The sequence below is a fragment of the Manacus vitellinus genome, unplaced genomic scaffold (assembly GCF_001715985.3).
Source record: "Manacus vitellinus isolate BGI_N305 unplaced genomic scaffold, ASM171598v3 scaffold_2_pilon, whole genome shotgun sequence".
Taxonomy (NCBI): domain Eukaryota; kingdom Metazoa; phylum Chordata; class Aves; order Passeriformes; family Pipridae; genus Manacus; species Manacus vitellinus.
In genome coordinates this window covers 19,945,045-19,958,866 of record NW_021940208.1, presented here as the reverse complement: position 1 = coordinate 19,958,866, position 13,822 = coordinate 19,945,045, and the positions used below count along the sequence as shown (strand labels likewise).

Below are 13,822 nucleotides of genomic sequence, written 5' to 3'. Positions count from 1 at the left end.
TGAGAAAGCAATCTCCATGTTCAGCATGCTTAAGAAATCTTAATGCTTGTAACTAGCCTGCCTGTGATATATAGACAGTGTTCTGACCAAGGTGTCTCTTCAACAGAGCTGGGCTTAAAATTCCATATTCTTTTGTTTATTGCTTGTGTCTAATCTCTCTTCATCCTTAAGCTTTCGAACTCTTTCATGTTGTAAATTTTTGTAAGTTAGATTCTCTTTCTGCACATTTCCTACCTTTGCTGCTCTGTCCTAAGGAGCCGAAGCCCAGAGAGAATGGCAAATACAAGAATCACTTCACCTGAGTCCAGATTATACATGTAGACCATGTTTACATTGCTTAGTAGTTTTTCTGAAAGATACAGTCTTTGTTAATGGAAATACCTTGAACTTATAATAGTTACTAGCAAGACTAATTGCCTAATTAATTTCCCAAGAAATGCTCTTCGGGAAATAAGTAATTTGAACAGTGACTTTGCTAGATAGATCCTTATATATTAATATTAATGTTTATTTAACATGTTCTCTATCCATCTCGTTAACACCTGTTGTCATAATGAAAACTATTGCCAAATAGTTTCAAAAGTGATGGTGATGAGATTGCATGCATCTGAATGTCTGTTTGGATTGGATTTTAAATTTATTGTCCATATTCTGCACTTAGAAGAAAGGGAATCTCTCAATTTTCACTTTTCTTGAGCATGAAGAGCTTTAATTGTTGAATCATTTGATTGGTTAATTTAAAGGATTACTATTATTGTTCACCCCAGCTGACCCTCTGGAATTTGAGGAAGGTGTTTAACCATTTGAGGTTTTGCATTTTGTGCTATTTTATTGCCCTTATCGCTACGTGAAATGCTACATTATCGGCATACTTTTGTTGGTTTTGTGCTGGTTCCAGCTGCAGTGTGCAATGGCTTGTTGAAACCTTGACATCTGTTTTCCCTTTTCCTCCTTTTTTTTTTTTCCGAAGTCAACCATGTCGCTCTTTTTCAGTGTTGCATGCTGAGCGTTAACTTAGCATGTGTATCTAACCAAAAGCCATCATACATCTCAGTTACGTTCCAGACACTATGTGATGGAGTGCTGTCCCACATGCATTTTATTAATGATTATGCCTGAAAGAAATAGAATTTATGGCATTATCACCAGAATCCACTATTTGTCAGTAAACTAACATGAGAACATTGTTTCATGGTTATTAAGGTGATGCCTGCATTCTAGCACTGGGATTTCAGAAGTAAAATGCTTTCAAAGAAAAGAAAATAAGTCTCCCATCTCTAAATGCATTTGGGTAGCTATATGTTTTTGCACAGTCCCTCTGCTACTTGAATCGCTTGTTGAAATCTGGTTCTGCTGCAGGTACAAGGTATGATAGGTTCGGTTCAGATATTAACTCATACAAATTTCATGGTTTGACCTACTTCTGCAGTGCACACGCTCCTGGTCACACGAACAAGAATGGCAGAAATATTCCCACATTTGACAAAATTATATTGTGAGACAGGTTGCTCTGAATCGAAAGACAAAAGGAAACCTTTATTTCTAGGGGTCTTTAAAGAAACTGCCTCCTGGAATGCCACCAGGGAGGACCTGAAGATATGGTAATCTCTAAATTGGATGCTTTTGTAATGGTGTGGAGACTATAACTTTGATCTTTTCATATATCAGTCAGTGATGTATATAATATTGTTTCTGTTATAAAGCAGCATCTAAAGAAAAATTACAAATTTACATCTGAATTCAGATCCAGACAACTAGTAAATTTTATTTAGACCAATTCCCAGAGAAGCCGTGTCTCCTGCAGCCAAGGGAAGGTTGTGTGATCTCCCAGTATCTCAAAAAATGATTGCAGCTTGCTCCCACAATTCCCAGCTAGGAAGGTAGAGAGCAGCATCTGGCCACCCAAGGAGAGAAGGACCCAGCTTACAACCTCCTGCTGAGCAGAACTTCACAAAAACAAGCAGACTTCTAGAAAAGTACATAGTGGACTAAGGTAGAAAGTTAATCAGTGCTTCTGTTCTAACAGTTAGTTCAAGGATTCATACTTGCCCTGTAGCATGAGTTTGATAGATCTCTTACTTCAACATGGAAATAACAGTATTGTACACTTTCAGGAAAATGGTCAGAGTGCCTTTTGTTGAAAAATGGTATTGATTTCATGGAGAAATTGCAATCGAAAGGTTTTACTGGTGTGCAGGTATTTGGAAAAATCAGATTTTGAGAAACATTGATCACGTGCACCTTATTTTTGAGATTTATGAATGAAATGCAAGTTTGCAAGATCTGGGAGAAATACATTAAAACTACTTCAGAAATAACAGACCCCCTAATTGCCATTTCATGTAGTGGGCCATTATAATGCATTTACTAAACAGAGTGGGCATGACTGAGTACAATGTTTCATTTCATCTAGCGCTAGAAGCTTACCCTGAAAAATATTTTTATCTGTACTTCAAAAAGACATTTCCTTCTTATCTCCAAACCTGTAATTATAATTTCTAGGAATTGGCACCTTACTGCCTTTATCTTTTGAATGAATTCATTTCACCTAGCTGGTCTCTGCCTCCTCATTTATGTGCTCTAAGCAGCTAGAGGGATCATCAGCTAAAATTTGTCACGAACTGTGAACAATGAAAATTCTTAATTGCTTGTTCTTACTTATTTTAGAAACTTTAGACACAGACATAAGAAACTAGTCCAGTGCTCTACTGCAAACAGAACAAAGCTGTGGATTTTAATTTTTTAGTATCTCTCAGATGGTATTCTAAAAAGTAATATTCCAACCGAGGAAATTTCGAGTTATTTTCACTTGTAACATGACTGATAATCGAAGAGCCACTTAGGTTTTCTACTATGTGGCCTTCAAATTGTGAAGTTTTCTTTCATGAGAGATTCTGTCATATAAAGACCTCCTTCAGCCAATGAGCATGTATGTATCACTGCTTTGAAGAACTTAGCACTGACAAGTCCTTAAGATAGTTTAAGAGACTACTCTGAAACCTGCAGTTTTTGTTCGAGTCCAGTTGCAGGATTACAATTATTTGAATGATATGTAAGTAAAAGTAAAGACCATCTCAACGCAGAGGATATAGCCATAGTAGTGAAAGTCATGAACAAGCTTCCTTAGGATTCCTTGCTCCTTAAATTGTAGGCGACATATTCTGTGCTCAGTTTTTCTGAGTGTTTAACAGTAGGATTCCATCATCATAATTAAATAAATAACTAACAGGGGCATGGTACTGAATTTATCTTTTTCAGCAAAACCCTGCTGTGTAAATTGTTTCCCTTGTACATACACATTCTGAAATTCAGTCTCTGAAACTATTTTAGTGCCTCTGACAAGGCAAGCACCTGAATTCAAAGAAATTTTTTCTTTGCTTAGTGATCAGAAATTAAAGTAATATTAATTTCCTGGTTCTTAGGCTTATGTGAGTACAGTATTTACAAACAGTTGCCACCTGTTTGGGCAAAAATACAGGAGGGCTGCTGTAGTCCGCACTTTGTGTGTCTGACCACTAAACGGTAGTGTTGTATTGCAACTGGTAAAGGAAAATACGTGAATACGGCAGAGGAAAAAAATTATTCCAGATGTAGTTGAACTCTGCCGAGTCTTAAAAATGTTTCCATTGGCCCACTAATTACATCTTCCGGTATTAAATCAGCCCTTCTGTCAATGTTTGATTGTTCTGAAAAACATCTTCTGTTTAACACTGATTTATTTTAAATGTGTGAGGAGTTTTTCTTCCTCTCTCTCCCTGTACAAGCTTTGTTTTCGTGTTTGAATTATCCATCACAAGCATGCTGATCTGTTGTGCAATTGCTATGGTATTTTTTATGATGACTAGCAGGATTCAGTTTGCTTCAGTGCAAAAGAAGACTGTAGTCGGTGTGGCCAAGTGATTAATTGTTTCAGAGAAATGTTTAACTGGTGTATGTGTTTGAATTTTATGAGCAAGATTGTCTGGGGCTGCAAAGTAATTTCCCTTTTATTGTGCTGTAGGAATATGGATTGCATAGTTGACAGGGAAAAAGAATGCTTGGGGATGTGTTTGTGACAGATGAACATCTCACTTCTTAATCCAGCTGGACTTTTGAATATGAAAATTCACTTTCCTATTTCTCTGCCAAAAACATTGTTTAGAAATTGCCACAGTCCTTGAATTGCTCATGAGTATGCCTTTCTGCTTACTTGCCTGTACAGTACTTCAACTGTATTTTTAAAATTATTAATAAAAATATAAAATATTTAAACAATATTATTAATGCTAATACAATTATTTTTGAGATAACACCTGTCATGTTTGTTGTCCCCAGATGTAGGAGTAGTTCTGACTTGTGTTACAATGACAGATACCTGGCCAGCTGCTGCTTCCTGTAGGTGTTACTGAGCGGAGCTGCTGGGGGAAGAGCAGCTCAGTACTCCTTTCTCAGTACAAATAAAAGAGGCAATAAAAAAGCCTGATCCCACTTTCTGTGTCACCCTAGGTCAGACAGTAGAGGACATAGAACTACTTTTGCCTTGCTTTATGCTCTAGCAGAAGTTGTCTTGGGCAAGATACATTGTTGTGGTGTATGATGTAGGGAGCTGAGTTTAGAAGAGAGTACTGAAGTGAGAGGGCAACGGTCATGTTTTAAGTTAGAGGTGGCTCTGAGAACAGGAGTCAGCGCTGGAGACTTTCATACAGAAGAGATGCTGAGGGAAGTAAAATTTTAGTACACTGAAGGGTTTGAGTAGTGGAGTAAGGGAACAGAAGAAGCAATGAGCTAGTGAGAAAACTGGGAGACAGTAAATTTATATTTGATGGAGGAGACTCAAAAGTAGGTAAAAGGAGGAGATGCCCACTTTAGGCTCGTTGATGCAATCCCTACATTTTTCTTTTTTCCTGTGTGAACACTTGTTATTTTGTTCCACACTAGCTAGTTAGAGCAATTGTGTGTTAGTGCAGCTGTCAAAGTAAGGTAACACTCAAGGAGAGGTCATTTTTGGGTATGGGTAGGAGCCACATTCTCATGGCTCTTATCCTGTCTGCTATGAAGGTTTTTGATAGGAGAAGTTTGAAGTAGTCAAGCTAGTGGTTCCTGTAATGAATCTGAATGTTAGTGCTTCTCAGTACTGCAATCATGCATAAACCCATGAGGTGTCTGTTTGGAAATATCCCCTGCTCTCCTCAAATTCTATAACAAAGAAGCTTGTTTGCTAAATTAGTTTTAACCTAACAAAGAAATTGTGCAGGCTTAACCTAATGTTTTGGGCTAAGGTAGAGTAGTTTCAGTGCATTAGAACTGCAAAGTTTCTACTATCTTTATATCTGACTTTAAAGGTTTAAGTTGAAGGCTTTTAAAAACATTTTTCACAAATTGAACATGTTTCTCAAGAGGATTTTATTGCCACATTTGCAAAATCTGGGATCTTAATTTAAGTTGATTTTTTTCTTGAGATGTACCATCACTTAGTGCAACACATAAAAACAAAACTGAGGATATTTAGATTACTGTATAAAGCACAGTGTGGACAGGTTTTCTTGTCCTTATGAAAAAACTTTACTGACCAAGGCAGAAATGCATATTTTGACTGAGGAAAATAGATGCTTTGTTCCTACCGATTTTTTTGCCACGTCCTAGCTGGATAAAGATCATACAGACTGAGGTGTGTATATCACAGAATAGATGTTGATGAATACACACATTGTAGAAGTAGACTGATACTACATCCTCAACAACTAAAAAAGTAGAGAAACCTCTGTATTAGTGGCAGAGGGAACAAAATGAATAGAGGTCAGTCCTGAGCCAGCGCTGACCAGCAGACAGCTGAGGGGAAAGTGGGCATGGGGTGGGTGAAGTGTGACTCCCCAGGGCACAAGGATGCTGGTTGGCTTTCCATCTGCTCCTATGAGGCAGCAGAAGAGCAAACTACTTCTGCTGATTTTGGGTACAAAAATTCATATGTTTTTAACTATGATGGTGTCTTGTGGTCATCTAATTTGGGGACACACACATACTGTGTCAGAGGCATTAATCTGCAGTGTGGCCACACAAGCCAATTGGTAAAGACTAGCTTCAGCCAGCTCGAACCCCTATGGTAACATCTCTTCGTTTACAGAAACCCTCAGAGTAACATCTCCTCTTCATTCACAGAGGGCACTCTTGTAATGAGAATCTTATGATAAAATGCTCTTCTTCACTGAAAGCTCTCACAGCTTGATGATGCAGTTGTCACCATGGAGATTTCACTCCAGCAGAAAAGAATGAATTTGGTGCTGTTTAACTTTGGAAATGTGTAGCAGATACTTCCCAATGCCTTCAACTAAGCCATCACCTGAGGAGAGAACTTGGATCAGAAGCTGATAGAGGAAGTATATATATACTGATGATAAAAGATATTTTTTGTAGATGACCGGATCTCAAGAAGTAGCATATGTGTAACGACAGATAAATGTGAAAGAGCATGAATAAAAGCCTCAGAGCCTGAGCCAACAGGAAGGGAAATAGACTTGCCTTAATCTTGAAGGAAATATTCAAATGTGATGGTCTGTGAATTCCAGTTGAGGTCTAATTCCTTTCCCTCAGAAAGGATATTTTCACACAGAATGGAGTGGTTGATGTTCCTTAAGGAAGAAAGAAAAAAAGGCTTGCTATCAAATGTATTTAGAAGCAATAAGTATTTTTCTTTCTCCTTCCCAAAATTATTTATAATTTGGATTTTTTGTTTCACAGAAATTACCTAGAAAGCAATTACACCAGTATGGAATGACTAATTTCTGATTTTTACTGGTCTGTCCTCTAACGTAGCATACATTAGGCAGTATGCTACAAAACTGAACAAAGCATTGGGAAAGCTAATATGGGAAGCAACCCTATACTGGCTGGGAGATAAATGTAGTAATGTGGAAGGTCTCTTCTCTTACTGTATTTCTGCTAGGATTAGGAAGTGATTCTCCCCCTCTACTCTGCTCTCAGAAGACCTTCAGAGGAGCACCACAAAAAGGATCAGAGGACTGGTGCACTTATCATATGAAGAAAGACCAAGAGAGTTGGGATTGTTCAGCCTGGAGAAAAGAAGGCCCAGGAGAGACCTTATTGCAGCTTTTCCTAACCTCAAGGGGGCCTGCAAGAAAGCTGGGAACAAACTTTTTAGCAGGGCCTGTTACAATAAGGTTTTAGATGGTTTTAAACTAAAAGAGGGTAGGTTTGGGTTAGATATTAGGAATAAATTCTTTACTCTGAGGATAGTGAGGCACTGGAACCGGTTGCTCAGAGAAGTTGTGGATGCTCCATCCCTGGAAGTGTTCAAGGCCAGTGACAGGGCTCTGAGCAACCAGATCTAGTTGAAAATGTCCCTGCTCATTACAGCGGGTTGCACTAGAGGATCTTTAAGGTCCTTTCCAACCCAAACCATTTTATTGATTCTATGATTTATAAGGTCTCAGGAATATCCATAGCTGTCATGAGACTTATTATTGACTGCCAGGATAGATGGCAGTAAAATCAGTTCAGTATCTAATCTGAGATGTTCCTCCATGAAGCAATAGATGGGAAAATGAATAAAAATAAATACTGCAAAGGTGGTGGATAGTGGAAAACACAGTTCAGTTAAGGAGACAAATGAAGGGAAAACATTAGTAGAGATCAATTCGAATCTTAAAACAAGGAGGGTTTTTTTGGGGTTTTTTTGTGGGGGAGGTTATTTTGTTTTGTTTGTTTGTTTTTGATTTGAAAAATCAGACAGATGCAAAATACAAGGAGAAAAATAAAAAGACAAAAATAGTGAGCTCCTTTGACATGAATAACTAAAGAGACCTGTCTAGGAATTTAGGAGGCTGAGTGAAGCAAAAGTAGCAGGAAAATGAGAGGGAACTCTGTAATAATACTTGACACAAAATTAATGAGTCAGAGTCCTAAAATCATGAGTCATTTAAACAGTAAGGTTTTTCCAAGGATGAAACATTTTCTTAATGTCTTTTTCACTATCAGGGAAATGGTAATCAAACTCAACATCAGATTGTTTAAGGTTCAGGAAAGCTACTTTAAAATAGATTTAGAATTTCCCAGCTGGCTGACCATGGGGTGAAGCTTGGAAGGCACGTGCCGCTGACTGTCTGCCTACCCCCTTGTTTGGACTGTTCCTTCTCCACCAGCCTCTGTCACCCTTGGTGTGTGCTCCTGGCTGGCAGCCCATGTCTCCTCTTCCCTTAGTGCCTCATATTTTCCTTTTGCCATGCTTCACTTTACTTTTCATAAACCCCCTATCCCCCATGTCATTTGAGTTCCCCTTAGAGCCTTCTGCATCTTTTTACTTTTAACTACCTCATTTCTTTGTCCTCGCTTTTCTTTTCAGCTCCAAAAGCTGTGGTGCCTGAGGACATGCCAGCTTGAAGTTTTCTCATTGCTCATCCAAAATAGCTTTCAGCTTTGACTCTAATTAAGTTGTTGTTATTAAAAGAAGACAAACACACAGAACACCCCCTCCTTCTTTTCTGCCCAAGAACCCAGCATTATGAAAACTGTAGCAAAAATGTGAGTTAGTAATAGTGGTGGTGGTGGTGATGTAATGTGCTGATGCTATGAACTCTTCCTGAACGCAGTGGAAAAAATTATTTTCTGAATATTTTTTATTTTAAAAAATATCAGTGTTTTCATTTTAAACTTGATATATGGTCAATTCTAAAAGAATAGGAAAGTATTTGATTTGCTGATATATGCAAAAAATTTTGTTCTGTTTTTTTTGTGCATGTGTTTTAAAATGTGAATTTAAAACGTCCCTGATCCCACTGTAGCCAGAATACAGAAGTTATAAAAGGGGACTTTCTGTGACTTTCATTTCATGCTTTTAGAGAAAAGATTGATTCAATTACTCTCTCCATCTCTCCCTCTCTCCTTACTTCCCTCCCTCTTCTTTCTTTCCCCATCTTCCCCTTGCCTTTCCCTCTCTTTCCTCTCTGTTCCTCTCTCCCTCACTCTGCACCTCCTCCACACCACTACTGACTGCTCTTTCTTACTTGTGGTGAGAGAATGTAATGAGTTATTGGCTCTACAAGCTGTTATTCTGAGCTCCAAAATTTCTCCTATTTTTAGTAGATATAAGTCTCCATAACAAGAGACCAGCTTCACAGAGGTGAACTTAAGTGTTTCAGACCAAAAAAAAGGCTCCACAATAGTTAGAAGATTTCTCATTAGTTCCAGATACTCGCCTGTTAAAACAAAGAAGGAAAAATGAAAGTAATTTTTGAAGTACCTATAGTGAATAGTGTATCTGGTGCAAAGCCAGTCCTGAGGTTGGGCCTCTAGCCAAGTTTGCTGTTCTGCTCTGTTCTCCTTCTGGACCAGCTCTGCTGATCTGCTTTGTGCTCCCCCAGTGGCTGTGGGTACCTGGCCTGCCCAGGTTCCCCCCAGGTCTGTTCTGGGGACTAGAGGGTCAAAGCACCATAGCAACTGCTGAGATAAAAAATAATTTGGGGTTCTTCCTTGTCAGACACCTGCGTTTCCCACTGGAAGGGCACATGGGTGTCTTAAGTTGTGTACTAGGGAAATGAGTTGTGGGGGATCGAGGCTTCGGCGTGTACAACTTACTCAGGAAAATTTAGGCATGGCAAATTCTTCCTCCTCCTCTGTTTTGTTTAGCCAGGCCAGCTAGTCTTGTTTATGTGACTTGCACATAGCCAAAGCCTGTACTAGTGATCCATTTTCTTTGTTGCTGCTTGCTGTCTTTCTTACCACTGAAGAAAAGACTCCCTGACCTCTGCTAATATTACTATTATTTGTTCATTTCCTTAGAAAGTATAAGAAAGACACTATTAATGTTAAATAACACTTCTTTGCCAGAAAGGTTTTTGTTTAAAAGTGTCACAGTGTATTTAGTACCATATGTGTGGTAGAAAACATTTTTTGATTTCTTTTTGTTTAAGGCATATGTTTGACTGCTCCTGCATTGGCTTTGTTCTCCCCACTGTGAGAAACTTCTTGGTGAAATATGAAAGATAAAAACTTATTTGTGAAAAAGAAGAAGATGGATTCTCTGACCTGAAAACAACAAAAATGTTCAAGGGAGGCTTTTCTAATTCACTGTTTTAAAAACTGATTAATTTTGAAGCTAAACACATGCAACAGAGCACACTGACCTCTTAAGCACTTGCACAATCCAGCTTAGGTGATACAAATTATTGATCTTCTAAACTATAACTTTTGAGGAGCTGTGCTCTCCAGAAGTGAAAATGGGTAATAAAAAGTGTGTCCTGTTGCTTAGGTGGTGACTGAGTGTGAATAGGAAGTGCTTGTCCATTTCTCTCCAAAAAAGCCTGGAAGGGCGCGCTGCGTATTTGTTAGATGCCTTCTGGAAGGACCTTTCAATGTAACCTCTGAGAAGTGTGAACCTGGGAGCACAGAGGGCTAGGAATGCTGAGACAGAAAGGATGAAAAATGCAGGCAGGGAAGGACATCTAAGACCTTCCACTTATAGTATGAAAAGATACTGGAAACCTTAATAGAAGTTATTCCAGAGGAAGATGTATTTGGAGAGAAATTATGATCTTGTTATGAGCTTTCTAAGAGCTAGAATTATAATGCCCAAATTAAAATCTTAGGAGGCAAAAAACCCTGTAATTTTACATACAGAGTATGAAACTGAGGGCAAAGAGAAAAGAGGCAAGCATAAAAACTTTTTAAGTATTAAGTGTAAAGTTTAATAAAAGCCAAAGATATCTAAGTACAAATTATTTTTCACATATTAATCCTATTTTCTGTCTTATTTGCATATAAATTGCACTGATTGAACCTGAGATGCTTTGAATATTGGCGTAGTTGAGCTACCTGCATTTTAATGTCTTTTTTAGGCTTGAAAGAACCGTCTTAACTGTGCAGAGCCAAGCATTTTTGAGTTTTATTAAATCCATAAATTTTTTAAAATCAGATATGAATTGAATTTTTATTTATGCTTGTTGTCAAAATAGCTCAACTTTATGCCTAGAGTCGCCTGTTACTGGTTTGGTTCTAATATTCTGCTTAGTATAAATGCAAATATAGAGGTTATCTCTCCCCAGAAGTATGTCAAACTTAGGAGGCAAACAGGAAATCACAGGATTTTTAATGTTAATCTGCAAATTAGTAGTTTTGTACATGCTGTGGGAGAGGTGGCAATTTCAGAGGAACTTGACTGAAAGGAAGAGATGTTTGAAGCTTGGTGGGAGTATGGGGTGGGAAGACAGGCGGGATATGTCTTATGGACAAAAAAAAAAGATGGGAAATAAATGAGTTTATTTAAAGGTTGCTGAGGCTGATACAATAATAGAACGTAAACTGAGTAGGAACATGGTAAAAAGCTCTATCAAATATTTACATTTTTGATGCTGGTGTTCAGGTAGAGTGTGGTGTTAGGGTGATAATGGTCATAGGAATACGGTTGTGGTGGACCTGAATTTAAAACTATATGCATTGCTTAAGGAAAGGATAATTTAGGAAGTACCTTTGTCTTTTTGGGGGGATATTTATTTTCTCTAGTTTCTCTCTCAATTTTCTATTTTTCATTTGCTAATGTTCTACCTTTAAAATTGTTTTAATTATAAATCTTACTCTATAAGCTAGTCATGACATATACCACTATTCTTCTTCTTTAAAATATTTCTACCATAGAGGCTCATAACTGTTGTAGATGCCTTCAGGCATGTTTCTGGGAAGCATGATATGAATTTTATAATGCCTAAACACCAGTTACTCTGGGTTGAGGGGATAGTGCTTTTTTAATGCCCAAATCTAGCAAAATCTCATTAGCTAATTCTTTCACTTGTGGTTTTGTAGGCTTTAAATGCTGAATTGCCCTCCCCTGGTTTTTTTGAGGGGATTTGTCTGGATCAGATGGACTGTTCTCAACTGCTTTGTCAATTTTTAGAGATTCTTCATGCGTTGCTTTCCTGTCTGTAGACTTGTAACACACCTGAAATGTTTCTACACCAATGCATGCAGCGTGAGGAACAAAAGAGAGGAGATCAAAACTTTGGTCCAGTCCCAGAGATTTGATATCACTGGCATAAGTGAAACCTGGCGTGATGAGTCCTGTGACTGGAGTGCCCTGTTGGATGGTTACAGGCACCTCAGGAGGGATAGGCAGGGCAGAAGAGGTGAAGGGGTATGTAATAGAAGGGTTAGAATGTATGGAGCTCACAGTCGGCAATGGCAAAGTTGAGAGCCTCCAGGTAAGAATCTAGGGGAGAACAAATAATGTGGATGTCATTGTGGGAGTCTGCTATAGACTCACCCACCAGGACGATGATGGCAACAAATTATTCTTTGAGGAACTGAGGGACGCTTCCAAGTCAACTACTCTTGTCCTTATGGGGGACTTCAACTTGCCAGAAATCAACTGGGAGCATCAAGCAGCTGATACAACCCAGGCCAGAAGATTCCTAAAAAACCTGGATGACAACTTTATGGCAGAGGTCCTAAGGGAGCTGACTCAGAAAGATGCCCTCCTTGATCTGCTGCTTGTCAAGAGAGTGGATCTTGTGAGCAAAGTGGAGACTAGGGGCTGTCTTGGGCACAGTGAACACAAAGTGATTGAGTTTAAAATCTCTGTTGACAGGAGGAAAAGTGCCAACAAAACCTCAACTCTGGACATGAGAGCAGACTTCAGGCTGCTCAGGGAATTAGTAAGTAAGGTCCCCTGAGAAAATGCTGGGGTCCATCAGTGCTGGTCACTTTTCAAACACCACCTCCTAAAGGCACAGGAGCAGGCAATTCCCAAATGCTGGAAGTCAAGCAGGCAAGGCAGAAGGCCAACTTGGCTGAGCAGGGATCTTCTCTTGGAAATAAGGCAAAAAAGGAAGGCGTTTGCCTGGTAGAATCAAGGTCAAGTGACATGGGAAGAATTCAGAGATGCTGCTTGCTGCTGTAGGGAGAAAATTCGTGCAGCCAAAGCTCAGCTGGAGTTGAAGCTGGCCAGAAATGTGGGGGGCAATAAAAAGAGTTTTTTCAAATATATTAATGACAACAAGCAGTATAAAAATATCATTGGTCTGTTACAGGGTGAGAATGGTCACCTCATAAACAGGGACAGAGACAAGGCAGAGGTGTTTAATGCTTTCTTTGCCTCTGTCTTCAACATGAGTGACAGACTTCGCATTGACTCTGGCATAGAGGAAGAGTTTGTGAGGGAAACTCAGTTCACACATATGAATTTCATTCCCTGTCAGGGAATGAAACTACGTTTCATTCTGCATACAACGTTTTAACCTTCTTTCATTGCATTCAAAAGATAGAGATGTGGGCTCAAAAGCAGATTAATTATCCACTAACTACTTAATGCTACCTTGTGCGCAAACAGAAGGCATTTACCTCAAACCCTGTTGATGCATCATGTAATAAATCTGACAGTTATGGCTTTTTGTCTTATCTTTCCTTGCAGTGTTCATAAAACTGTTTCTCACTTGTAACAGATGGTCAGAACACAGCTTTGAAATTTATCTGGAGATGAAGCCCTGCTGATTCCATTAAAAGTGAAGAATTTTCAGGGAGATGGAGGCAAAGAGGGATTTATTTTTACAATTCTGATTATTTCATACAATGCCTTCCTTTCCTTTTTGCTTGCAGGTGATGTGCCTTCAGGATTTTTTTGGCGATGATGACATTTTTATTGCATGTGGACCAGAAAAGTTCCGTTACCAGGATGACTTCTTGTTGGATGAAAGTGGTAAGAAGATGTATTTTCCAAAATGTTTACAACCAGAGTAGAGGGCAGATTTCCATATCATGCTAATTAAGCTAAAGGTGTATCACCTAAATTGATTACCAAAATAGAATAAATATTTTGATTCTACATATGGAAAATAAAAGATCT

At 38.7% G+C, this 13,822-nt stretch overlaps 1 protein-coding gene across 1 annotated transcript in view; it reads left to right on the top strand.

Moving 5' to 3' along the window:
* Positions 1 to 13,822, top strand: part of DCLK1 (doublecortin like kinase 1) — a 248,821-nt gene that overhangs the window by 118,319 nt on the left and 116,680 nt on the right. The window contains exon 4 of the mRNA XM_029960882.1: positions 13,576 to 13,675. Coding sequence (XP_029816742.1) covers positions 13,576 to 13,675 — 100 coding nt within the window. The remainder of the gene's footprint in view (positions 1 to 13,575; positions 13,676 to 13,822) is intronic.